We start from the raw sequence: 27,592 nt of genomic DNA, 5'->3' as shown, positions 1-27,592 counted from the left end.
TCTCTCTCAGTAATCCGGGGCGGCCCCGAGAGCCTTTGTTCCTCGAGCGGCTTTTCCTGGTGCAGCGCTCCGCTTGTCACTTCTATTATACTTATGCATAGAGCTAAGTTATTAGAATCAAACATGCATAATGAGAGGAGGGAGGAAACACACAGGAGATGGCCTCTCTCCGCCTTTTTGTCCTCCACTCACACACACACACACAGACAGAGAGACACACACACACAGGGACAGAGAGACACACACACTCTCTCACACACAGAGACCGAGAGACACACACACTCTCACACACACAGAGACAGAGACACACACACTCTCACACACACAGAGACCGAGAGACACACACACTCTCACACACACAGAGACAGAGAGACACACACACTCTCTCACACACACAGAGACAGAGACACACACACACTCACACACACACAGAGAGACACACGCACACACACACACACACACACACAAAGCCCCCCTCTCCAGCTGTCTTCTAACACAGTGATTGGATAACACTGTTGATAGGTCAGCCATAAAATTGAACTCGCTAGTGTCTGGGCAGTTTATTTCAAATGAAACAAATTAAAGTCATTTCGCGATGCCCCTGCCTGTGAAGAAACCCGGAAAGCGTCGTGCCTAATCCCCGTCGAGCCGCCGAGTGTATTGGCACGCACTATATAGGATGGGATTTGCCACTGCGCTAAGCTCCCAAGGCCCGCTCTTGTTGTTATCAGTAAGCAGAGGAAGGGATTTTGGGATAAGTGAATTCTGGAGAGCGGGAGAAGTAAAAAGTACCCTCACCTAGTGCCTTCCCCCTCCGCCCCCCGTTATGACATCCCAATTGGCCCCTCTGTTTCTTTGTAAAGCACCATTGCGAGAGTTTGAGCACTAAACTATCCTTTTGAGCCACCATCTTTATTTCATTGACAGTTGAGGTAGATTCCCTTTAATTCAGCAGGAATTGGAACCAGACCTGTAAAGTTGTATATACACTTTTTACAGTAGCGGTAAACACTGAATTGATAGACATAAGAGGTGACACAGTTAAGAAATAGTTTACCTATGTAAGTAGACATCATCACAAACCACATATTAAAGTTGGTTTGTTGTGTGTATTGTGGCACAATCAGGGGAATGTCCTCCTAAATACTACACAAAAACTCACATTCCCATAAGGCTTTGCTGTTTGGGGTTGTGGCTCTCCAATTAGACTCGATACAGATGTGTGACAGCCATACAGTCAGAGCTGGCCATTTTGCCAAAATAGACAGGTATTTTTTCTACCTCTGCTTTTTTGTGTCTTTTTTGTGTTTGCAGTTGCTAGCTGACCAATATCCTTTTTATTTCATTTTAGTTCTTGTTTTCATTAGGGTTTTACTGATTGTCTGACACTTCCTGTGTCAGTATGAGTATGTGGCCTTTCAGTTTCCAGCTAGACCAGGAGGTCTGCTCATAGTGTCACTGGAGAAAGGTGACCTTGGTGGGGGCAAACTTCTTTCAACTGCCTGCCTCCCGCTAAAGGGGATAGCTCAAAATGTCTGCCACCAAAAAGACTCCACACCCCATAAGGCCTTGCTGCTGTGACCAAGTTGCAAGTGATGTTCCTGATTGATTTATTAGCAGTGTAGCTCTCCATTTGAACATACTCAATAAGGTGTGGGAGCTCAAAAGCCGGCAGGAAACTACTGTCCAGTCAGCCAATATGGTAGCCTTATTTGTTTACCTCTGCTTTGTGTTTGCCATATGTAAGCCACATATGTTTAGTTAATTGATTAACATTTAAGTTCTGATCTTCACCCTTGTCTCTCAGTGTTCATGGCCAAGCCTATATTTAGTGTTGGCACAGTAGATTTAATGATACAGATAGTAGCAACCTTAAATTTGGGAAGTAATTACAATAATGCTGAATTTCTCAATGATAATTGGAAAAGGTCAGATTTGTCACAGCAATATGTAAGCTCTTTGTGGAAGCTGTAGGGGCTCTACTCAATTGGTGTCACTGAAGCATTACAGATTGTGCGCTAGATATTTAAAGGTAATTTCCGATTGAGCCGACATATGCAGCATTTACCGTGAATGCAGTGTCCGCTAATGCGGGAACATTGCCTTTAAATTTCCGCAATACTGGATCGAATTGAGTCCTAGATGTTATGTAATTTTTTGCATACTGTAGCCACTAGCCACAGTTCATGTAGATTCCATCTACAAGTAGAATAGCTAGCTGTATGTAGAACTAGATACAGTAATGACCAAAAATGTTTGGATGTTCAATTGTAGAAGCAGATAGATGTAGAACAATGTAAAAGCTGATGTAGGCTACTTGATTATGGCTATTAGTGTGTGTGCGTAAATGTTGAATGATCAGTAAAATTCATAATGAGGGGCAATATTTTAGAGCTACAAGAAGATGCATTGAAAGGTATGGTTATGTGGTAGTGAAAGTGGAGTGGGAGAGTGGTAGTGTTGAAATCTACCCAAACATTTATGTAAATGTATTTCTAACTCCAAAATGAAGATGAAGTATTGAATTCAGATTTATAGAGGAGTGATGAGACAACTCAATGAATCTTTCACAGGTTATCCAAATCCAATACTATATATATATTTTTTTTTTTTACATTTTTTAGTCATTTAGCAGACGCTATTATCCAGAGCGACTTACAGTTAGAGAATACATATATATATATATATATATATATATTTTTTTTATACTGGCCCCCCGTGGGAATCGAACCCACAACCCTGGCGTTGCAAACACCATGCTCTATCAACTGAGCTACATCCCTGCCGGCCATTCCCTCCCCTACCCTGGACGACGCTGGGCCAATTGTGCGCCGCCCATGAGTCTCCCGGTCGCGGCCGGCTGCGACAGAGCCTGGATTGCACAGTTAGCACTGCGATGCAGTGCCTTAGACCACTGCGCCACTCAGGAGTACGGTGTAAGGGTTTGCGCTTCAACAAACACCTTGAAAGTAAATGTCCAGATACATGTCTTAGAGGCTTCCAATTCACGCACAATTGGTGGGCCCAAAACTGCCCATACATTAGATTGGTCGACATGGGAAGGTTCCTCGGTCGTCACTACATATATATAAAAACTACTTAGCCAAATGTGGCATAAACATGATGTTTAACAGAGAGCTAACATGGTATTTTTAAAATACATGGTTCGATCTGGTCAACAATTCAAGTTTCAGAATGTCTTGGTCAGTACATACATTCTACTGATTCACACAGTACATGCATATACTGTAATATATAAAACATACTGGATAAATATAGTGGGTATATATTGGATTATAACAATTAAGAATAGATCTAGGTTTTCAAAAAAGTATGTCAAGTATTTTATTGAATTAATGAGCAACACCGGAGAGAGGACGTGAGGAATTCACACACCTAACCCAGGCTTTATTCTTACCACTAGATAGTGTGCAGCTAATGACATTTTATCCAGACTATTTGCTACAGGGAAGGACTACCTGAACTTGTCCAATAAGAAACGCTTGTTTTTTGTTTTCTGTTGCAAAACATTTTGCTACGGAGTCCATTAATGAATAGACCCCATGCTCCTCACTATCATGGCAGCGTCCAGCTGCCTCGGCTCCGCTGGCACCCCGTATAATTAGTGATCAGTGAATAATAGATGTGGCGTGGAGGGAATGCTAATGTCTGACCCCTGACTGTGGGGGTCCGTGGCGGTGTGGTGCTGAGGCGAGCCCCCCCTCACCGTCGCCACCCGTCTGGGGGAAGGGGGGGGGTGCAATTATCCAGTTAATTGCCATGGTGTTGCTCACGGTCGGGATGGGGCCATCTCTTTCTCGGTGTATGCACTAACCTGTCGCGATTGATTCCACTTGGAGTTTAATACAGGACTTCCTCCCACCTGCCCTCTTGTTGGCTGCTCAGTCTCACATTAAATACGATATTTAACAGAGCGTGTCTGAATTCATTGTCTATGAAGAGTGCTACAGGAGAAAGCTTCCCTTGAGGATTTTCCCTCTTCACTTGTAATGTTGGTTCCTGTTGGGTTTAATTACAGGCTAACACTGCCGTGTGTTTAAGTGTTACCTACCGCCGTTCTCACCCACCCATGTTGTTGTTTATGAATAGGATTGGTGGCACACTGATTAGTGTGTGTGTAGCTACACTCAACGCTGTAGGGGTTAGGTTTGTTTGTGTGTTTGCATTGCTTTAAACAGAGAGGCAGAGGCGAAGCGAGAGGGTTAACTCTGCCCATAATCTGTCTTCTCCAGCAGGTGGCGTTTTTTCGCTCACCAAGCCAGGAGGTTTTGTATGGAGGTAAATGAGACTGTCGAATTTGGTCAACAAAAATGTAATGGCTTATTTGCTTCATGAGTTAATTTGATCAAATATACATGCTGTAATGCTTAGGTTCTTACGAGTGTGCTGATAGAAGTAGGACACAGAGATGTTCAGAGATGTATCTGTCCTCTCATTGACTAGAACGGTCCCACCTGATCTTGCCTCCTCCCGACTGCCTTCCATTTTTAAAGACATTTATTTTAATTGTTAGAGCGGCCAATGGAGTATCTGGTCAATATAATGGAACATCTGTGCTTTAAAACAGTGGTTCTCAAACCTCTTCTTGGGGACCCCAGACGTTTCACAATTTTGTTTTAACTAATTCATCTAATTAGTTGACAAGTTGAATCAGGTGTGCTTGCTCTGGAATAAATCAAATACATGGAATGCCTGGGGGTCCCTGAGGAGAGGTTTGAGAACCACTGCTTTAAACCACTACTCAAACACCAGCCTGAGGCATGTAAACATGGTCACTTGCCCAATTCCTCTCTCCTTGCCCCGTGTCCTCTCTCCTTGCCTCCTTCTCAAATCCCATTGGAGGAGAGGGTCCGAGGGGAAGGTTCTTGGATCTTCTCCACCAATGTGGGTTTAAGAACCTTGTGAGAAATCAAGAAAATACCAATTGAGAAAGCGCCCTGGTCCAGCTCGCTCTGAAACTGAAACCAGCAAGGTTCCGGTGGTGAAATGGTTCCACTTGGGCAGCACTGCCAAAAGTATAATATCTGGCTCTGAGACTGTAGAGAGGGAGTGATCAGTAGGGTGACATCTGGTGCTGTGTGATGAGATAGCAATGTCTGATGGCCTAAAACAGCTTTGCGCCTCTCTCTGCTTCTCTCTCATGCTCTCTCTCCTTCCGTTCTGAGGTACTTTATGAGAGGAAGACGAGTCATTTGTGGTTGTTATTCTCTTCCTCACACCTCCATGGAGGGACGGGTGAAAGGTGATACACGTTCACACTGAGCTCATCCTGCCGGTCACCCCCACACACCAGCTTTGCTGTGAAAGAAATGGGGGAGGGACGTAGACAGACGGAGGAGGCAGAGTGGGGAAGTTATTTCTTAGCGAGACAAGTCATGCTTATAAAGACAGTCTACGTGTTATAGGGAGAGTTTATAGACTGTGCCTGGAAACTAGTCATCAAAACCTTGCTTCCAAAGTCCCTTCCTCACATCTCCTACAATGAGCTTTGAGAGGGAGGCGAGGAATCGAGGAAACAAGGACAGAGTAGGAAATCATTAAGCATAGAGTTTACACTACAAAAAGTGAAATCTAAGCAAACCTAAATATCTTATATTGAGTGATAATTCACTTAAATGTTTTCTTTTTTCTTACGAAGCTAAATTATCTAATGTCAGTCGCAGATATTTTTGCTTATTTTAACCTAGAAAAGTAATTTATCTTATTTCAAGATATTTTTCAAGATATTTTACCTTAATAAGACAATTAAGTTAAAATATCAAAATATCTTGAAATAAGATAACTTACCTTTTTTGTTTAAAATATAAATAAGTAAGTAAGTAAGTAAGAAGTAAGAAAATGACGTTAGATAAATGATCTTGGTAAGAACAAAAACACATTTGAAGTGAATTATCACTCAATATATTATCTTTATATTTCTCTTTTTGCAGTGTAGGGAAGGTGCGGTTAAAAACAATATCAACCATGCAATGGATACTTCATCTTTCCTTTCCTCCTCTGTTTTGAATCAATAGTACAAACCTAATAGTGCTCGACTTACTTTGCTCCCCTGCACTCACCTCAGAATGTTGAACAAATACATTATTCATTGACTGGTATAAGAAGTAAAGTAATTAGACATTTATCTCCCAAATAATATCGGAGCCTCTACTGCGCTGGTGACCTTGCCTAGAGATTTATGCCATCTCAGACCTGCCTGGAATGGCTATGGTGAGAGAGAAAAATGTATTATCATGGCAAAACGAGCCGAGGAATGGATTTTTGTCTTCATGAGTATAAGTTGTCAGGGGGTTTTAGGAGCGCTGGTTGATTAATTGTCAAGTTTATAACTTTATTCGGAAGCCTTTCAGAAGGGCAAAGTCAAACTCTTAACTCAATATCTATTCCCGTTGACTATACTGAGGAATATAGGCTAGTCAAGTAAAATATTTTAAGATCAATTTATGCTTAAGCTTTGGTATTTGTTGTATCATAGTAAGCCTTTTCACTGCCAGTGTTTAATTGTTTGATTATTCCTTCTCTTCCTCCTCAATCTATTCTTCCCCATTTCTCCCACGTCTCCCTATTCACTCCCTGTATGTTTCACTCCTCATCTGCTCTTCTTGACTCCCCTACTCACCTTCCTCTACCCCCTCCTCTTCCTCCTCCTACATCTTCCTTCTCCTAACCCTCTCAGGCAATCATGGCCCAGCTTCCTCAGGAGGAGAAGGCGAAGATCGCCGAGCAGGTGGAGAGCTTCCGGCAGGAGAAGTGCAAGCTGACGCCGAAGTGGCCAAGTGGGACGACAATGGCAACGACATCATCGTCCTTGCCAAGCAGATGTGCATGATCATGATGGAGATGACAGACTTCACCAGGTACAGTAACAATGTGGCTAATGAGAACCTAGTTGAAGTGAATGGTATTCCTTATGAATGTCAATGTAATAATAATAATAATAATAATAGTATAGAACTACTAGAACGGGTGTCCCCATTCAAGTCACAGGTTTGTTATGGGGTGGACCGGTGGCCATTTGGAAATGATGCATAACAATACCATGTCATGAGTTTACCAGTAATATTGCCATGGACAGAGGCTCTATATACCCATTCTAGTCATTATATTTCTATGGTAGATAAATTCCCTAAAACCCATAGCACACTTCAGCAGGGCACATCTCTGTGGAATATTTAGATATTAGAAATATAGTAAAAGAAACATGTAACAAACAACTGAAGTTTAGAATAACGAATAACATCCGCTCTATTCATGACAATTCTAATGTCTGCAACATTTCACCACATTTGCCTAATGAAAGTGGCCCTCTCAGGAGTGTGTGCTCCCCCGAAGGGGAAAATAGTCTTAGACACACAGTACTTCTGTATACAAAATAGACAATGTACATTACACACTCAACATAATGCATACATTGCACGTTACCCTTATCATCAAACACTTCTCATATAGCCACATACATAATATTTTGCATATTCCCTTATTCTGTCAGTGGAGTACTAACACAGCTCAGCCTTACTTATTGCTGTTTAGGTATTTGATGGACATGGGAGTGAAGGAGTGCTTATACCTGTTCAGCTTGTAGGGACCCTATAGTGTCTGCCTGAGGGAGGAGCAGATACCGGAGTGAAGTACATGGGAGGGATATGAAATTATTTTCTGCGCTTGTCTGGTAATGGTCTGTTCAAAAATAGTCTACAGGGAGGGATGTTGCCTCACACCCATGACCTTACATTTATATTTTAGTCATTTAGCAGACGGTCTTATCCAGAGCGACTTACAGTTAGTGAGTGCATACATTACATGTTTTTTTTTGTTATTATTATTTTTTAATACTGGCCCCCCGTGGGAAATGAACCCACAACCCTGGCGTTGCAAACGCCATGCTCTACCAACTGAGCTACATCCCTGCCGGCCATTCCCTCCCCTACCCTGGACCAATTGTGCGCCGCCCCATGGGTCTCCCGGTCACAGCCGGCTACGACAGAGCCTGGATTCGAACTAGGATCTCTAGTGGCACAGCTAGCACTGCAATGTAGTGCCTTAGACCACTGCGCTACTCGAGAGTACCTTCATGGCAGTTTGTTTCAGACGGGCAATTTGGGATTCCAGTTGAACTGATAAATTGCCAAACCAGACTGTAGTAATATGTACCAAAATGTAAACGCAACATGCAACAATTTCAAAGGTTTTACTGAGTTACAGTTCATATAAGGAAATCAGTCAATTGAAATTAATTCATTAGGCCCTAATCTATGGACTTCACATGACTGAGAATACAGATATGCATCTGTTGGTCACAGATACCTTTTAAAAAAGGTAGGGGCGTTGATCAGAAAACCAGTCAGTATCTGGTGTGACCACCATTTTCCTCATGCAGCGCGACACATCTCCTTCGCATAGAGTTGATCAGGCTGTTGATTGTTGCCTGTGGAATGTTGTTCCACTCCTCTTCAATGGTTGAGCGAAGTTACTGGACTTGTCCAATTTCCCCCTTTAGATTGGAAACATCTCCTTTGTTGTGTGAGTTTGCCATGTTCTGTTGTTCGCAGTTCCTAGCCATGCTAATCTGTCCTTTGTGCATTCATTTGAATTGAAGTAGTACTAGATATGAGTGTGACTAGTAAATAATATAGTATAATAAATAAATAATAGTATGGGTAGGATCTGCAACCACACACAGGCAACTCACTTCGCTACAGGCTGTCCGGCCTTTTTGTCACAGCCCAACACTATATCAAATCAAATCAAACCCACCTGATTCAACAAATCAACAAATAAAGAAGCCTTTGATTGGATGAATCAGGTGCTTTAGTGGCTAGGCTGGAACAAATCGAAATCCAGGTCCTGCTATTGGTCAGGATAACAGGTATGGGCTGGGATTAGGCTGTGTAGACCAGCAGCAGCTAGATGAACAGAGATCCAACAGTCTTTTATTACCATTGAATCAGATAGAATATAATGTAGCCAAACCAGGATGATTGTGATCCTGTGTAGTGTTTACAGTGTGGATGTTGATGTTCTTTGGAAGGCAACAGCTTTTCTCCGAGCCCCCACCATCTGTATATCATGTCATAGCTAGCCCTGTGCTTAACCCAATGTACCTATTCCAAGGCATGGCACTATGATTCAGTGGACATAATATGCTAGCTATACAGAGCACAACAAGGGGACGATGCTATATGTGCTTCCCAAATGGCCCATATAGTGCACTACGTTTGACCAGACCACTATGGGGAATAGAATGCCATTTGGGATGCATCCATGCAGTTTCATAATGATGAACAATTATCGATGTGGTGTGGTGGTGATGATTGCACCGACTTTAGTCAAGTGACCCTTGTGGTGACATTTGTTGAATTGGCGAATATAATGTCACCATGCAACTTTGATAACCAAATGGCACCTATTCCCTATATAGTGGACTACTTATGACCAGATCTCCATGGGCCCTGCTCAAACGTAGTGCACTATATATGGAATTGGGTGCCATTTGAGACGCAGCAAATGACACATCATGCATGGATTCACAAATGCCCAATTAACAGGATGTCAGCCAATATAAGTGACTACTGCTATAAATCTGTTTTTTCAGTCAGTGGGGGTGCATGTCATCCTACAACTAGAAAACTGCATGAGCCAGGCTATATCAGTAGAGTAGTGATACCATGCTTTGGTTAAACTGTAGGCTAAGGGCTCTATTCAGTCAGATCCGCTTTAGCCGACATCCGTATAGCGGTTGTTTTGACGGTGTCGGAGGTGGAACTGCTTTAGAGCTGTCAAATCCACAAGTGGCTCCCAGCATTATACCTAAAGCGGACATTTCCATTGGCTGCACGGAGCGTAATTTGAGCATAATTATTTCTATATAGCCTGCACTTTCTCGTTCTGAACTTCTAACGCGAGTGGGGCGGGTGTGGCTTTGTGACAATGATTGCAAGAGCAGCTGCTCACCAATTTGACGGCTCAAACGCAGTTCCACCTCCGACACCGCCAAAACATCAGCTATGAGGGTGTCTGCTATCGCCGGTTAACGCTTGATCTGATTGATTCTAGACCTAAGTTCTATCTTACCTGATCTGTTGTAGCCCTGCCAACTCCATTGCTGTTATTGTCAAGACAATTCCATAAGGAGTTGGCATGAGAGCAGAAACAGACTGGCACCAATACTGATGAGCTTTGAGAAAGACCTATGTTGACAGCTGTCAGCTACTAATGATAGAGCACCATGATTTGAGAAGAACGTATCTAGTTGCGGCCCACGTTTTGGGTGTTTTTGGGGCATTGTTATATTTTTTCAGTTTTAGGAAGATTACTAATGCTGTTTTTATCGTATGCATTATGTATTAGTGGGAAAGTGTCTAGTGAATATAAAATGGAGCTTTTTTGAGTATTTTAATCTGTTAATATCAAGTATTTCAGAGAGTGTTTGCTGTCTGCAGTTTGATAAATACAAATGTTGAACTTTAAACATACTAGAACTTAAGTCCTGTTTCCCTGTGTTCCCCGCCAGAGGCAAAGGGCCCCTGAAGAACTCCTCTGATGTCATCAATGCCGCCAAGAAGATCGCAGAGGCAGGCTCCAGGATGGACAAACTGGCCCGCGCTGTCGCCGACCAGGTAACACTTACCCCCCGTTGTGTATGTGTGTGTGTGTTCAGGATAGATCCACTTTTCACCATATTGCTTATAGACTATCGTTTCCCAAACCTCTCCTAAGCACACCTTCAGTTGGTCAACAAATCAAACCTGTGGAATTGGAATCAGCTGTGCTAGTTCAGAATACATCAGATCAGTGGCACTGGATGGGACGATTCAAGGTTTGGGACACACCGGCTCAGACCTATCCAGAGCTTCTCAGATCTTTGAACCCCAAAGGTGTAGAAGCGAAGGGAAGGAGTTACTGTAGAGCTATATTAAATTAAACCGGGCCTATGCCTTCAGGCTAAGTGTATGAGGTGTGGTATATACATTATGGCCAACAGGGACTTTTTAGGGTGCGTCCCAATTGGCATCCTATCCCCTGTATAGTGCACTCAAAAGTCGTGCACTATGTAGTGTGCCTTAGTGTGTTTGTTAGTGGGAAGCAATGGATCTAGGCACAGTGAGCTGTCTTGGCGCGTTGCTGGCTGTCCCAATGGGACTTCCTTGCACTGTGAGAGCAGAGAGGAGCAGGGAGCTAGGGGCTTTGTCTGTGTCTTTAATCTAATTAGCGGCGCTGAGGTGTTGCATCCATTCATTATCAGATGAGTACCCTCTCCAAAACGCGCTGACAGACTATTTTCAATATCGAATCAATCAATGCGGCTGCTCCTCCTGGCTAGGGAAGATAAAGGGAGAACGGGGTAGAGAGGGGTGTGTGTGTGTGTGTGTGTATATCTGTGTTTGTTAGTACTTAATAGTAGCACTCCAGGTAATACATTATCTGCCTCTTCATTTTCGTCTGTCTTGAATAAGCTGTGAGAATTAGCCTCATGTAGCCTCATGCACAAAGACTTGTTGATTCATTAGGACTCCGTGCTCTTCTTCCTGGTGTCGTTGTCATAACTGCTGCATGTTTTACTCAGGGAAAGCTGTGCTATCACAATCAGTCTGATGACATTCAAATTATGAGGATGTTAGTGCAGCAGGGGTGGCTGGTGGCATTTTATATCAGTGGACGAACTCATACTAATGGCTGGAATAGAATACATGGAACAGTATTAAACACATGGTTTCCTTGTGTTTGACACCATTTCATTCACTCCATATTATGAGCCATCCTCCCCTCACCAGTATCCTATGTAGTGCAGTGTGTTTGTGAGCCTGGCCTGAGTCTTGGTGTGTGTGTGTGTGTGTGTGTGTGTGTGTTTGTGTGTGTGTGCCATATTTGAAGAAACCCACAGAGCTCCTGGCTAGTGTGTTGTTGAACTGTGGCCACCGACCGTTCGCTCTGCAAGCAGGACTGGGTGGGTGTCAGGCGGTGAATATCTGTCATATAGCAAATCACTGGCAGCCTACCCTCGGACTGAATCAACAAATGCTGAATCTGAGCAGGTGGCTTGCCATTTTTAATTCCGCCTTTAAACGATTCTTTGACTGGTGTTTGCTGAATATTCACAGCCTTCTGCTGTCCTCCTCTCATGCTAGATGATGAGTGTGCGTGTGAAATGGCACCCTATTTCTTATATACAGTAGTGCACTACTTTTGACCAGATCTTTATGGGAGCCCATCAGGGTCTGGTCAAAAGTAGTGCACTATATAGGGAATAGGGTGCCATTTTGGATGAATCCTCATTCTGCAATGTAAAAAGAGGGTCCTGATTTTCTCCCAATTTAAACAGAGATTTGTTTTAAGAGTATTTCCGTGTGGAGCAATGCGAAACACACATCATCCAGGCACAACATACCGTAAATGGGTATTAAAATATTCAAACATTTAAGAGTTTGCTTTTATCATCGAATAGAAAGACTATTTGATCTTGTGTTTCTTTGGCAAGCCACTGTATTTTTAGATGTAATCTAATTCCAAAGCACCTTTCATAATTTTGCCTTCGACAAATAACTGTCATACTTTTTATGCCTTGTTTTTCAAGAGGACAAGTATTTTGCATTCACACCTTGCTGTGCCGTTAACCTGTGGCTGACAGACGCAGTCAGGCGTGTCAGGGAGATTGAAGCGTGTTTGTGTGTGTGTGTGAGATTGAAGCTTTGGGGTGCTACAGTAGGACAGGTCTCTCAAGTAGCAGCCCTTGTTACCACGCTCCATGTCAAACCCTATTGAAGAGCATGGTAAGAGCAGTCTGTCAGTCTGACTGTTCTGCGGATGGATGGGAGATTGAGGGGGAGGTGTGTGTGTGTGAGTGAGAGAGAGAGAGAGGGAGGTGTAAGAGTCTTAAAGGGAAATTCCACTGCTGTTCTATTGCACTATATACAGTACTAGTCAAAAGTTTGGAGGGTTTTTCTTTATTTTGACTATTTTCTACATTGTAGAATAATAGTGAAGACATCAAAACTATGAAATAACACATATGGAATCATGTAGTAACCAAAAAAGTAGCCAACCTTTGCCTTGATGACAGCTTTGCACACTCTTGGCATTCTCTCAACCAGCTTCATGAGGAATGCTTTTCCAACAGTCTTGAAGGAGTTCCCACATATGCTGAGCACTTGTTGGCTGCTTTTCCTTCATTCTGCGGTCCAACTCATCCCAAACCATCTCAATTGGGTTGAGGTCAGGTTATTGTGGAGGCCAGGTCATCTGATGCAGCACTCCGTCACTCTCCTTCTTGGTCAAATAGCCCTTACACAGCCTGGAAGTGTGTTTTGGGTCGTTGTCCTGTTGAAAAACAAAGATAGTCCCACTAAGCGCAAACCAGATGGGATGGCGTGTCGCTGCAGAATGCTGTGGTAGCCTTGCTGGTTAAGTGTGCCTTGAATTCTAAATAAATCACAGACAGTGTCACCAGCAAAGCACCATCACACCTCCTCCTCCATGCTTTACGGTGGGAACCACACATGCAGAGATCATCCGTTCACCTACTCTCCGTCTCACAAAGACACGGCGGTTGGAACCAAAAATCTCAAATTTGTACTCATCACACCAAAGGACAGATTTCCACCAGTCTAATGTCCATTGCTCACGTTTCTTGGCCCAAGCAACTCTCTTCTTCTTATTGGTGTCCTTTAGTAGTGGTTTCTTTGCAGCAATTCGACCATGAAGGCCTGATTCACGCAGTCTCCTCTGAACAGTTGATGTTGAGATGTGTCTGTTAGTTGAACTCTGTGAAGCATTTATTTGGGCTGCAATCTGAGGTGCAGTTAACTCTAATGAACTTATCCTCTGCAGCAGAGGTATCTCTGGGTTTCCCTTTCCTGTGGCGGTCCTCATGAGAGACAGTTTCATCATAGCGCTTGATGGTTTTTGCGAATGCACTTGAAGAACCTTTCTAAGTTCTTGAAATTTTCCGGATTGACTGACCTTCATGTCCTACAATAATGATGGACTGTCTTTCTCTTTGCTTATTTGAGCTGTTCTTGCCATAATATGGACTTGGTCTTATACCAAATAGGGCTATCTTCTGTATATCATCCCTACCTTGTCACAACACAACTGATTGGCTCAAACGCATTAAGAAGGAAAGAAATTCCAGAAATGAACCTTTAACAAGGAACACCTGTTGATTGAAATGCATTCCAGGTGACTACCTCGTGAAGCTGGTTGTATGAATGCCAAGTGAGTGCAAAGCTGTCATCAGTAGGCCTCCTGTAGCTCAGTTGGTAGAGCATGGTGCTTGCAGCGCCAGGGTTGTGGGTTTGTTTCCCACAGGGGGCCAGTATGAAAAATGTATGCAGTCACTAACTGTAAGTCGCTCTGGATAAGAGCGTCTGCTAAATGAAAACATTTTTAAAAAAGAATCACGGCAAAGGGTGGCTACTTTGAAGAAACTTTGAAGAATATTTTGATTTGTTTAACACTTTTTTGGTTACTACATGATTCCATATGTGTTATTTCATAGTGTTGATGGCTTCACTATTATTCTACTATGTAGAAAATAGTAAAAATAAAGAAAAACCCTTGAATGAGTAGGTGTGTCAAAACTTTTGACTGGTACTGTATGTCCATTAATATGTTATTAACGTATCATATGTGTAATAAACTTGGCTAGCTTGACTTGTAGTGGTACTGGAAAGTTCGGATATTGGCCGAATAGATCACCAAATTGCACTGTACTGAACAACACGTGTTAAAAGAGACCTTATATTGCTAGCTAGCTACCGACAGCAAAACAACTTACTCGTTTACCCTCCTGAGTCCTGGTCCAGCTGGTCTAAGCTGCCGTCGCTGCTTGCTGGTCTCGCAATTATTTTGTGTATTCTGGCTCAAATAAATAGGACTGTATGTTCCTATGTTAAAGAATATCAAAACATTTTTCATAATCCAGCTCTTCTTGGAAAGAGGAATCAGAAGCAGCCATTGTAGCTCATTATTTAGTAATCTTGGATAGACAGTGCACGGTAACATAGATCCGGTGAACCTATAAACTAGTACAGTACCTCACCCATTTTGAAAAGCCTGCCTTCGAGGGTGGGAACAAGGAAGTATGGCTCCCGTCAGGCTGTAGTTTTTACAAAGCCAGGAGAAATTAGATATCCTGCAATGTCCTGGCAGAAAGGAACATCGTTGAGACTAGTCTGGCTCTATTGAACAAGGACAACCATATCTACTCGCTGAAAGCGTGATCGTCGAAACACAAAGGCCACAATAATTGCTACAAAACATGACTCATTTATTTTTTGATCAGACAGCAGGCTCAATCAACCAATAACGTCATTGGTTGAATTCTCTCTTTACTCTCTCTATCTTTCTTCTATCCCCTCTCTCTTGTTCTCTCTCTTTCTTCCTCTACTGAGGGTTTTCTTAAAACATAAAGCCCACTGCGTCCAGCAGCTCAGGCCTATGCGTAGTCGGGGGAAACTTTACAAACTTTCTACCTGCTGGGAACCTGCTGTGTTACTGCCTACCATAGAGATGTGAGGACAATGTATGTATCCAAAATTGAACCCTAATCCCTATTTAGTGTGCTACTTTGGACTAGGGCCCATAGGGTTATGGTCAAAAGTAGTGAACTATATAGGGAATAGGGTGCCATTTAGGATGCAGACTTGGTCAGGTGGGGTTGAAGAGAACTCAAGGCATGGTCATTTACTAGGACTCCCTGCCAGACGCCTTAAATGGCCATTGTCAGGAGAACAAGGAATCACAGAGAGATGGGGGCATCGGAGTCAAAAGTAGTGCACTATGTAGGGAATAGGGAAGCGTTTGGGGTTGCAGATTAGGAGCGTACTGACATTGATTATAATATGTATGTAAAACGTCATTATTCATATTTGCATTGTCGCTCTATCCATGTCTTTATTACACGTCCCTATGGGACCTGGTCAAAAGTAATGCACTATATAGGGAATAGGGTGCCATTTGTGAAGCATCCAGAGTCATGGGCAGAGCTCTGTTTTTATCTACAAGCCTGATTAGAAATGCAACACGCCATCAATATAGAGGTGTGATTTAGTGATGCTTTTGTGTGTGTGTGTGTGTGTGTGTGTGTTCTGACAGAGCTTTGGCCCCTGGTTTAATAACAGAAGTCCTGCTGCTGAGTCACCCATGCAGAGCGGCTGATTCATTTCAGGTCCAATTATGCAAAAACTAAATGGCTTCTTCCTCCCTCTTGAAAGTTTTCCACTAGCCTTGAATCCAAACTGAATATCGCACCATTGATCAGTTTAGTTTCCAAGCTAGAATTCCACTCTGACTAGAGAAGGATGAAGGGAAGAAGAGAGGAATTCTAGCCGGCAATACAAACTGAATATCGCTCTGTTTCACTACATTCAGTTTGGATTCCAGGCTAGAATTCTTATTTTGAAGGAAGATTTGGAAAGAGAGAAATTCCAGCCTGAATCCCAAACTAAATATCACTCTGTTTAGATTCCAGGCTAGAATTCGTCCTCCCCTAGTCAGTGGCAGGAAAGAGAGCGAGCGAGTAAGAGGGAGGGAGAGAATGAAGCTGCCCGCTTTCCTTGGCGGCCTTGGCAAGGTAATGGTCCGTACTGTTTATTTACATCAGGAGGGAATCTGCTGAGGAGATGGCCTATTAGTCAGGGAACCATATCGTCATCTGCCTGCCTGAACCAGGCTGGCCAGGAGCAGGGAGAGACTAGTGGGTTTCTGGTGTGATGGAGAAAGGGGGTTGTGTGTGTGTGTTTTTCTAAGTGTTTGTATACGGTGTGTGTGTGTGTGTTTGGTTTGTGTGTTTGTGTTGGGTGGAATTAGTGGTAATGCTAGCCAGGAGTGGCGGTGGGTGCAGTAATCATGTCCTAGGAGCTGCTTCCACTGGCTGCCTCACTGGCTGCAATATCGGCATGCAACACTGCATGAACACAGCTTTAAGGGGGCATTAGTGCGTGTGTTTGATGATCCATTGTGTTTGTTGAAGCTGACCCGCCTGAGATCATTAAAGTAACTGTCCAATGAAAATCGAATTTTTAAAAGCTCATTCTGTTTGATCATACCCAAATAATGTTGTTGACTCATCCTACTTGTAGTTGTGGCCAAAGCATATTAGAGAACAAAAAATAAAAAATAAAAACACAGTAAAACCAAACTTGGATAATGGCGTCATCCTCTTTGGCCGAGACAGGCCTTTGTGTAATTGGTCCAGCAGCTTTTTCCAAATTCTCTGGTGGGTTGACATGGCCGTGTCAGAAACCCCACCAGTACAACATACTTAAACTGCATACTATGTACTCATCGTCGCATACTATTTAGCAGTATGCCACGGCCGTAACGCAGTAGCAGGTATGCAGGTGGGTTTTTCTAAATTCAACAGACATGTATCACGTTAACCAGTCTGATAATAGCTAATTTCCAATTTCATTAATTTCTCTATACTCAGATTGGTTGTGGGCATACTATCACATTCAACCTATACCGTAGCCCAAATAGACCATCTATCCAATTCAAAAGGACTGAAGACATAAACAGATAATTTGGTTCCATTTTAACATATTTATTAGTAAAACCAAAGTCTTGAAACATATATCAATTAAATCAAAAAGGCTATTGCACAGAAACGTGGACAGTCGGGTGCATCGCAAATTCAGAACCCGCTGGACAATAAATTAAAGCACTGATCATTGGGAACGAGATCAGAATGACTGCTAAGGCTTGATTCATGAATTAAATAATTAAATAGGTAGCCTAGCCTACAAAACTAAAACAATCCGTTCAACTCAAAGGCCTGATTAACATGACATCAATAACGCAGCCACATCCTGAGTCCCCAGTGCCGACACATTCAGAAATCAAAAGATGGTTTAGTATTTAGTTTAAAAGCTCTGATGAAGGCCAAGAGAACAAGAAACCCTATTCAATGAGAACTAATTTTTTCAAAGATATAACCTATGCAATACTTGTGATAATTCTCAAGGAGAACAAAAACTACTCTGCCGACATTTCAACATCACTGCAGAAGCTTCTCTATTCGGCATCTACCCAATTAAGTAGCCTACTTTTGTTGTTTAGCTACTTGAAGAGAACTCGCAGTTCACCTCTTCCAATGCATTGTGGAAAAGTGTGCATCAAATTCTACTAGATGAAAAGCCGAAATGAGTATAACATCCTGGCATTTAAACCATACTCGATTTTCGAAAATTCACATACTATAAAACATTCTATTTTCGCATACTGAGAATGTGTCATGCGCGATTATGTTATTTTGTGTTATTGGTTCATTTCGGTAGCACAGACCCCATATCTGATTATCAGCTGTTGTCAAAGCCGAAATGAGGCATCGAGGCATTTAAAGTATACTCGATTTTTTAAAATGTCACATACTGTAAAACTAATTTTTTTTCACATTCAAATGGCCTACTATTTAGGACGCAAGTATGGGTATTTGGACACAGCCACAGACTCAGGAATGCACAGCACACTCACTGGTGTTACCAAAAGGGACAAAGCCTATGCAACAACTAAAGTATCTCGCCAGTCACTTCTATTTCAAATTGTGGTTTGTAGTTTCAAGTTTTATTAGTCGTATACATAGGATAGACATGGTATACACTGTCCAACGAAATGCTTACTTACTTACAGTGCATTCGGAAAGTATTCAGAGCCCTTGACTTTTTTTTGTTACGTTACAGCCTTATTCTAAAATTGATTAAATCGTTTTTTTCCCCTCATCAATCTATACCCCATAATGACAAAGCAAAAACAGTTTTTAGAAATGTTTGCAAATATATAAAAAATAAACAACTTAAATATCACATTAACATAAGCATTCAGACCCTTCACTCAGTACTTTGTTGAAGTACCTTTGGCAGCGATTACAGCCTCGAGTCTTCTTGGGTATGATGCTACAAGCATGGCACACCTGTATTTGGGAGGTTACTCCCATTCTTCTCTGCAGATCCTCTCAAGCTCTGTCAGGTTGAATGGGGAGCGTCGCTGCACGCTATTTTCAAGTCTCTCCAGAGATGTTCGATCGGGTTCAAGTCCGGGTTCTGGCTGGGCCACTCAAGGACATTCAGAGACTTGTCCCGAAGCCACTCCTGCGTTGTCTTGGCTGTGTGCTTAGGGTCGTTGTCCTGTTGGAAGGTGAACCTTCGCTCCAGTCTGAGGTCCTGAGCGCTCTGGATCAGGTTTTCAACAAGGATCTCTCTGTACTTTGCTCCATTCATCTTTCCCTCAATCCTGACTAGTCTCCCAGTCCCTGCCGCTGAAAAACATCCCCACAGCATGATGCTGCCACCACCATGCTTCACCATAGGGATGGTGCCAGGTTTCATCCAGATGTGACGCTTGGCATTCAGGCCAAAGAGTTCAATCTTGGTTTGATCAGACCAAAGAATCTTGTTTCTCATGGTCTGAGAGTCTTTAGGTGCCTTTTGGCAAACTCCAAGCGGGCTGTCACGTGCCTTTTACTGAGGAGTGGCTTCCGTCTGGCCACTCTACCATAAATGCCTGATTGCTGGAGTGCTGCAGAGATGGTTGTCCTTCTGGAAGGTTTTCCCATCTCCAAAAGGAACTCTGGAGCTCTGTTAGAGTGACCATCGGGTTCTTGGTCACCTCCCTGACCAAGGCCCTTCTCCCACGATTGCTCATTTTGGAAGGGCGGCCAGCTCTTGGCGGTTCCAAACTTCTTCCATTTAAGAATGATGGAGGCCACTCTCTCGGAGCTCTACGGACAATTCCTTCGAACTCATGGCTTGGTTTTTGCTCTGACATGCACTGTCAACTGTGGGACCTTATATAGACAGGTGTGTGCCTTTCCAAATCATGTCCAATCAATTGAATTTACCACAGGTGGACTCCAATAAAGTTGTAGAAACATCTCAAGGATGATCAGTGGAAACAGGATGCACCTGAGCTCAATTTTGAGTCTCATAGCAAAGGGTCTGAATACTTATGTAAATAAGGTATTTCATTTTTTTTTGTAATGATCATGCTGTTTAATCAGCTTTTTTGATATGCCACACCTGTCAGGTGGATGGATTATCTAGGCAAAGGAGAAATGCTCACTAACAGGTTTTGAAAGAAATAAGGTTTTTGTGCGGATAGAACATTTCTGGGATCTTTTATTTCAGCTCACGAAACATGGGATCAACACTTTTCATGTTGCGTTTATATTTTTGTTCAGTGTATAATGTAAACAAAATGTGTATATTTCCCTACATAGTGCACTACTATTAACCAGAGCCCTATAGGCCCTGGTTAAAAGTAGTTCACTATGTAGGGAATATGGTGTCGTTTGGGACGCAAACAAAGCATTTATTTTATGTGCAAACAGTATGACTGTGCGTTTGTTAGCTGTCTGTGACCATTAGTGCGGCACCATGAGAACTTAGATTCAATCCGCACCAATCTGCCTCACACCCTTACTTTCTTACTCAGTGTGGGCGAACAAGCACACTAAAGCACAATTAAACTGGCAAAAAAACAAGTGTGGAAAGGGAACACATTGGAACAATCTAAGCACCCGGTTTCGCCACTTGAGGGTATAGGTAGAGATGGGTCGTGTTCATGAAGAAAATGGAACAAAACAGGGAGGGACTACTGAATTAACATGGTCCCTTAGCTAGCTCTTGTGGCCCCTTAACTTGGCTCCCAATGTATTCTAGCCCCCTAAAGACAAGGAAGTGAGCCCTGTGTGAATTTCTCCCTTCCCTTCGACTCTATACGAGCTGCCTGATCTAGTTAGGACCATTTAGTATTAATGGTTGGGAAAAAGGTGCCTGTACAAAACGGTGCCCGGGAGCATTTTAAAAGCAAAGTAGCGAACGCACTGTTATTTTTTTACCCACCAGGAAACTTGTGGGCCGTAGCAATTGTCGCTGCATGACGTCCAGAATATATTACGGCTACTTTGTGGGACTGAAAAGCCTTTGTTCCGCTCTCTCTCTGTGGCTGTGCCTCAAATGACACCCTATTCCCAAATGGCCCCGTGGGCTCTGGTGTAAAGAAGTGCACTATATAGTGAATAGAGTGCCATTAGGGATGTAGCTCCTTCTCTCCGGTGGTCTTTTTAACTCAGTATATACTACAGGTAGACTCATGTGGCTTCTCATAATAGAGGGACGGAAAAGGACTTGCTAATTGACCAATCGGACCATGCTATTTCATATGATTGGTTGTTTTTCTCCTGTAGGAATGAATACAGTGGAGAAATGACATTTCATTAGTAAAACAATTTTTATTAACTAATTCTGACGTATAAAACAAGACTATTTCTTAACCCTGCTTTTTAACAAATGTAATCATCATGTTTCTGCGTGTGTGCATGTCTCAGTGCCCTGACTCGGCCTGCAAGCAGGACCTGCTGGCCTACCTGCAGAGAATCGCCCTGTACTGCCATCAGCTCAACATCTGTAGCAAGGTCAAGGCCGAGGTCCAGAACCTGGGAGGAGAGCTCATCGTCTCTGGGGTAAGTCTCACCACACAACATCCTCACATGGTACAGTCAAGGCTCTGGGTCCCTGTCAATAGTTATATTCAGGTGCATAAAGCACTGGTGAGGCTTCCTCCCTCCTTGTTTCTTACAATTCCTCTCAAATAGCATTGGAGGAGGAGTTCTGAGGGAGAGCCTTGGATCCTCTCCTCCAATGCGCTTTGAGAGGAATTGAGAAAACAACGAAGGAGGAAGCAAGAGTTTGAAAGCTAGTAACGTTTTCAAACCCTCTGCTGCTGTCTCCCTCCCTTTACTGAGACTAATGCCATGTTCAAAACAACTGGGAACTCGGAAGTCTCCGACTTCCAACTTCAGTGCGTTCAAGACAACTGGGATTTCTGAAGAAAATTAGATCCGACTGGGAAAAATATTTTTTGAATGGTCATCCATCTCGGAATTCCAAGTCGGAAACTCGGGCATCTTTCTAGAGCTCCGACTTTCCAACCTGAAGATCACTGACGTCATGATTTGTTTTGGTTCCCAGTTGTCTTGAAAGCACCATGACCATCAGATGCAGGTACCATCAGTCCAGTAAAATAAAAAAGCAAATTATTTGCAAATTATTTCAATTTGTGCTCAGCTGTGCCTCGCAAGTGCTACACCAACTGATCTATTTTGTAATCAAAGCTAAGTTTTGAAATATAATATGGTCTGAGAAGAACAATATTGGCAGGCCAGGCATTTAGCCAATATGCTGTGATAATGTATTCGGCCTACTGCACAAACCTCATTCCTATAAAACAGTTTTTATTAGGTTAATGTTACATTTACATGTTAAAAAAAAATCAGAGCGGTAGATCTCGGCTTGCTTTTTGACTGCGAAAGTGATCTTGGCTCAGAAAAGGTTGGTGACCACTGTCTTATAGAATATTAGCTCAAAAGTATTATGGATCTCCTGCACCTAAAAATATACAGTACCGACACCTATTTTAGTCCAAGTCAAGCACTGTATCTATGACAATAGTGGACCTGCACAAAGATGGTATACCTACATATACACTAGATATAAAATTGAGCACACAGCCATGCAATCTCCATAGACAACCATTGGCAGTAGAATGGCCTTACTGAAGAGCCCAGTGACTTTCAATGTGGCACCGTCATAGGATGCCACCTTTCCAACAAGTCAGCCCCGGTCAACTGTAAGTGCTGTTATTGTGAAGTGGAAACTTCTAGGAGCAAGAATGGCTCAGCCGCGAAGTGGTAGGCCACACAAGCTCAAAGAACGGGACTGCCGAGTGCTGAAGCACGTAGTGCGTAAAAATTGTCTGTCCTCGATTTCAACACTCACTACCGAGTTCCAAACTGCCTCTGGAAGCGATGTCAGCATAAGCCTAAGATCTCCATGCGCAATGTGTCGGCTGGAGTGGTGTAAAGCCGCCATTGGACTCTGGAGCAGTGGAAACGCGTTCTCTGGAGTGATGAATCACGCTTCAACATCTTGCAGTCCGACTGATAAATCTGGGTTTGGCGGATGCCAGGAAAACGCTACCTGCCCGAATGCATAGTGCCAACTGTAAAGTTTGGTGGAGGAAGAATAATGGTCTGGGGTTGTTTTTCATGGTTTGGGCTAGGTCCCTTAGTTCCAGTGAAGGGAAATCTTAACGCTAGAGCATACAATGACATTCTAGACGATTCTGTGCTTCCAACTTTGTGGTAACAATTTGGGAAGGCCCTTTCGTGTTTCAGCATGACAATGCCCCTGTGCACAAAGCGAGGTCCATACAGAAATGACTTGTCGAGATTGATGTGGAAGAACTTGACTGGCCTGCACAGAGCCATGACCCCAACCCCATCGAACACCTTTGGGATGAATTGGAACGCCAACTGCGGGCCTAATCGCCAACATCAGTGCCCAACCTCACTAATGCTCTTGTGGCTGAATGGAAGTCCCTGCAGCAATGTTCCAACATCTAGTGGAAAGACTTCCTAGAAAAGTGGAGGCTGTTATAACAGCAAAGGGGGGACCAACTCCATATTAATGCCCATGATTCGACGAGTAGGTGTGCAATTCATGAATTTAAAATGTCCGCTATTATCTGTTAAAATAGACCTCCTATTCTAATTGGCTTATTATGGCTAGAAACACACAAGTCCTCGAGTAACTCCTCTCGATTATTGTCTGGCAAAACTCTCGCTCTCTCTTCACCTTCACAGTGCCAGCCCCAACCCAGGGAGTCCTCAACACAACTGACAATTAAGCGTTGAAAAATATCGCCCTCGCGACACGACACCCACTTTTTTTTAGACACAGGTCAGGTGTACCTCTCTTCTCTCCCTGCGTCTGTTTTGTTTGGCTGACATTTAGAGGCTGCGGCCAGCCCCTACCCCCTTGCCCCCCACCCCGAGAAGGGAGTCAACCGCTAGATTTAATTGGCTCCGAACTCCAGCTGGTCACTATAAAAAGGTTAGCAGCACGGTGGGTGCCCCCGATACCCCAAATTATGCTTAAAATACCCAGTAATAAGCAGTAATTTACTCCCGACAGGATGAGCTGAAACTCTATGGGCACTGCGTCTGAAATGGCACCCTATTTTGACCAACGCACAACAGGCTCTGGTCGAAAGTAGTGCGCTATATAGGAAATAGGGTGCCATTTGGGATGCAACCATGTTCTTTTGGACACCACTTTCTCTTAATGAGGCTGGCATATCAGAGATGTGTTGGAGGTAGAGCGGTCACTCTGACCCTTTCTAGCTACTCAGGGCTCTGATAAGACGAGTGAGGGACCTGCTATCACCCTGCGGGGGAGACCAGAGACAGAGAGCTCAACTCTGTATTGTAAGAACTGTTGGCTTGATAAAGCCTTCTTCAGTGAGAGCTCTTTGCCGCAGGCAGTTCTTGTTATCTTGCAGTGTGACATGGGATGTCTAAAAGACTGTCTAAGAAAGGGGTGCATCTCAATACTCTTAATTAGGGTTGCATCTCAATACTCTTTCGTTGAAGAAATAACAGATCTCCAATTGGTTGAATAGTATTAATGCTTACACCTGTCCAATATATCTGCTTCATTGATGTCCTGAAAGATATCCAATTGGTTGGATTATTGCTTACACCGATCCAATCACTTAGATCTTCCTTCTCCCCTCTCCATCTTCTCACCTCTCCCCCTCCTCTCATCCCCTCCTCCCCTCATGGGGTCTGCAGAATGTTTTATGTGCAGTTGATGATGCAGGTTTGCAGTTGACCTAACCATAGGTGATGGTTTTTAATATGTCCATTTAATGTTTAATGCTGAACTAGTAAAAGCAGTTGCTATGTAACTACAATGTTGTTACTACAGTTAATACTATGTAGTGAAATAGGTATAAGGGCAACATAAGATATGAAGCGTTGGTATATGGATTTTAACATCTAAGTTGTCCTCTGTCTCTCTCCGTAGCTGGACAGCGCCACCTCCCTGATCCAGGCGGCCAAGAACTTGATGAACGCTGTGGTGCTCACAGTCAAGGCTAGCTATGTGGCGTCCACCAAGTACGCCAAGGTGTACGGCGCCGCTGCCGTCAACTCGCCTGTGGTCAGCTGGCGCATGAAGGCGCCCGAGAAGAAGCCCTTGGTGAAGCGGGAGAAGCCTGAGGAGTGCCAGACGCGTGTTCGACGGGGCTCACAGAAGAAGCACATCTCGCCCGTCCAGGCCCTCAGCGAGTTCAAGGCCATGGACTCCTTCTAAAGATGTCTGCCCGCCACGACGTATGTCACTGAAACCAAGAAAAACAACACCGACAACGAGAAGTTTAAGAAAACTCCCTTCTTTCTTTGTGTTAATTTGTTTATTTCGGTGAGACGAGTTATACTGATAATAACAACGCCTCCTTTCTCCCTTTTGAGCGAAGGGTCGATGAAAAAACCTACCTGGAGGACTTTGCTAACCCGCCACCTGTACTGAACTACAGCTCCCATGAACACTTTGGGCTTCTTGGCCAATGGGGAGCCAGCGTGCTCCCACCCCTATTTATTACTATTATTACTACTGTAGCTTAACCGTGTGACACTAAAAACTTACTTAAAAAAGGGAGATAAAAAGTTAAAAACAAAACATATCAGAAGAGCGGCCCCTCAATGACTAAATGTGGCCGTCAATATTATAGCTATATCATTACTATCGTGGTACTGACTGGCTGCTCATACACACATTAACTGTCTGAATGGAAATTATGAATGGCGCAGTAGTGAAATCACTGTAACAAGAGGATTCATCTATCGAGGTTGATCAACTTTGGGCGACATTTTCGTGGTGCAAAAGAGCACAGGTTTGTGCAAATATTACTGTAAACCTCAATATAATCAAGCAGGGAGATTTAATTTGAAACTTTTCTTCAATAATGTGCATTATAAGGAGGCGCTTGAACTGGAGTTTAGTTTACTGAGTAATGCATGAACCTCCTCATAACACATTGAAGAAAAGTTTAAACTTAAATCACGCTGCCTGATTATGAAGAGGTTTACAGTATTTATCCCACAGATCTGCGCTTTTTTTTGTACAATGAAAATGTCAATATTCCCCTCCTAACTTAATATCTTATTTTTTTCCCCCAGTTTGAATGTTACCTTACCTATAGAGCTAGGAATAACTTATGTTTAAGATAACTGAAAGTGTTTTCTTTGTTCCTTCCCGACCCATAACGGTGTTCCTGAACGATGCACACACTTTATGGTCCTATGGTATTGCCTTTTTAAAAATCAATTTCTCATGTTGATATCACTAACTATATCGCAGCCTGATTGGATTGTTGTGTAGAGTGTAATAGTAGACACGGAGAGGTGTGATTAGTTGTGGTTTGCTCAGAGAATATTAGGCTGCGTTAAGACAGGCAGCCCAATTCTGATATTGTTTTGACTATTTTGTCTTTTAATCAATCAGTTCAGCTCTAAAAAAGATCTGATGTGAAAAGGTCTGATGTGATTGGTCAAAAGTTAAATTAGTGGAAAAAATATCTGAATTGGGGTACCTGTCTAAACGAAGCCCTAGAGTCCTACATGCATACATACATACAGGTAACTGCCAAAATAATGGAAACACTTGAGTAAATGAGGGATACAAAGTATATTAAAAGCAGGTGCTTCCACACAGGTGTGGTTCCTGAGTTAATCAAGTAATGAACAACTCAGCATGCTTAGGGTCATGTATAAAACATGCTGGGCAGGCCATTATTTGTGCTACCATGGCCCCCATAGGATGACAATGCCATCCACACTGCATGAGTGGCCATGGAATGGTTTGATGAGCATGAAAACTATGTAAACCATATGCCATGGCCGTCTGTCACCAGATCTCAACCCAATTGAAAACTTAAAGGAGATTCTGGAGCAGTGCCTGAGACAGCGTTTTCCACCACCATCAACAAAACACCAAATTATGGAATTGGGTTGCATCCCTCCAATAGAGTTTCAGACACATAATCTATGCTAAGGCGCATTAAAACCGTTCTGGCTCGTGGTGGCCCAACACCCTATTAAGACACTTTATGTTGGTGTTTCCATTATATTGGAATTTACCTGTAAATACATACATACAAGTACCTTTATATTCACTGTTCTCTAATAAACCCCTCAACTTGACTGACCTCCCTCCACGCCTGTTTCTTTACCACTCACAAGCGGCTATATTTGTATATAGTATAACAGATATTAGAATTCTAAGGTGGGTATTCAATTCAATTTCAGATCGTGGCTTTCCAGAAAGGGTTGCATGAATTTGCATGAATTGCATGAATACCAGCCTGATTCTACACTATTTTTACCCACCGTTTGACCTATACACGTTAGAATGTTACACGTTTCTTGGTTCCTTAGAGGGCTAATACACATTTATCCACATGTACTGTATCTATGCCAGACAGTAAACTATTTAACTTTGTAAGAGTTCAGGTATTTGTGCCTATTCAACTTTGTACTTGAAACTGAAAGAGGTACCAGAAAGCACAAATACCAACACTCACTGTATCATTTCCAAGGATGGCCAAGTGCGCACTTTGGGAGAAGGGTGGAAAATTGGGACGTAGCCTAAAGAACAAATAAACAGGCTGTGTTCCGATCCTCTACCTTTCTCCCGAAGTGTGCTCTCGTTCATCACAGACCTGAAAGGAACAG

The 27,592-nt window shown here is 43.0% G+C and overlaps 1 protein-coding gene across 1 annotated transcript in view; it reads left to right on the top strand.

The window, feature by feature from the left end:
• Positions 1-25,179, top strand: part of LOC121562910 (catenin alpha-2) — a 150,673-nt gene extending 125,494 nt beyond the window's left edge. Inside the window, 5 exon segments of the mRNA XM_045215777.1 lie at positions 6,698-6,776; positions 6,779-6,878; positions 10,532-10,637; positions 21,344-21,478; positions 24,885-25,179. Of these exon segments, the coding sequence (XP_045071712.1) occupies positions 6,698-6,776; positions 6,779-6,878; positions 10,532-10,637; positions 21,344-21,478; positions 24,885-25,172 (708 nt within the window). The 3' untranslated portion in view covers positions 25,173-25,179.
• Positions 25,180-27,592: the final 2,413 nt, after the last annotated feature.

Source organism: Coregonus clupeaformis, unplaced genomic scaffold, assembly GCF_020615455.1.
Source record: "Coregonus clupeaformis isolate EN_2021a unplaced genomic scaffold, ASM2061545v1 scaf0511, whole genome shotgun sequence".
NCBI classification, from domain to species: Eukaryota; Metazoa; Chordata; class Actinopteri; order Salmoniformes; family Salmonidae; genus Coregonus; species Coregonus clupeaformis.
Note: the sequence above shows the minus strand (reverse complement) of the source record. Positions and strands in the feature narration are given on the sequence as shown.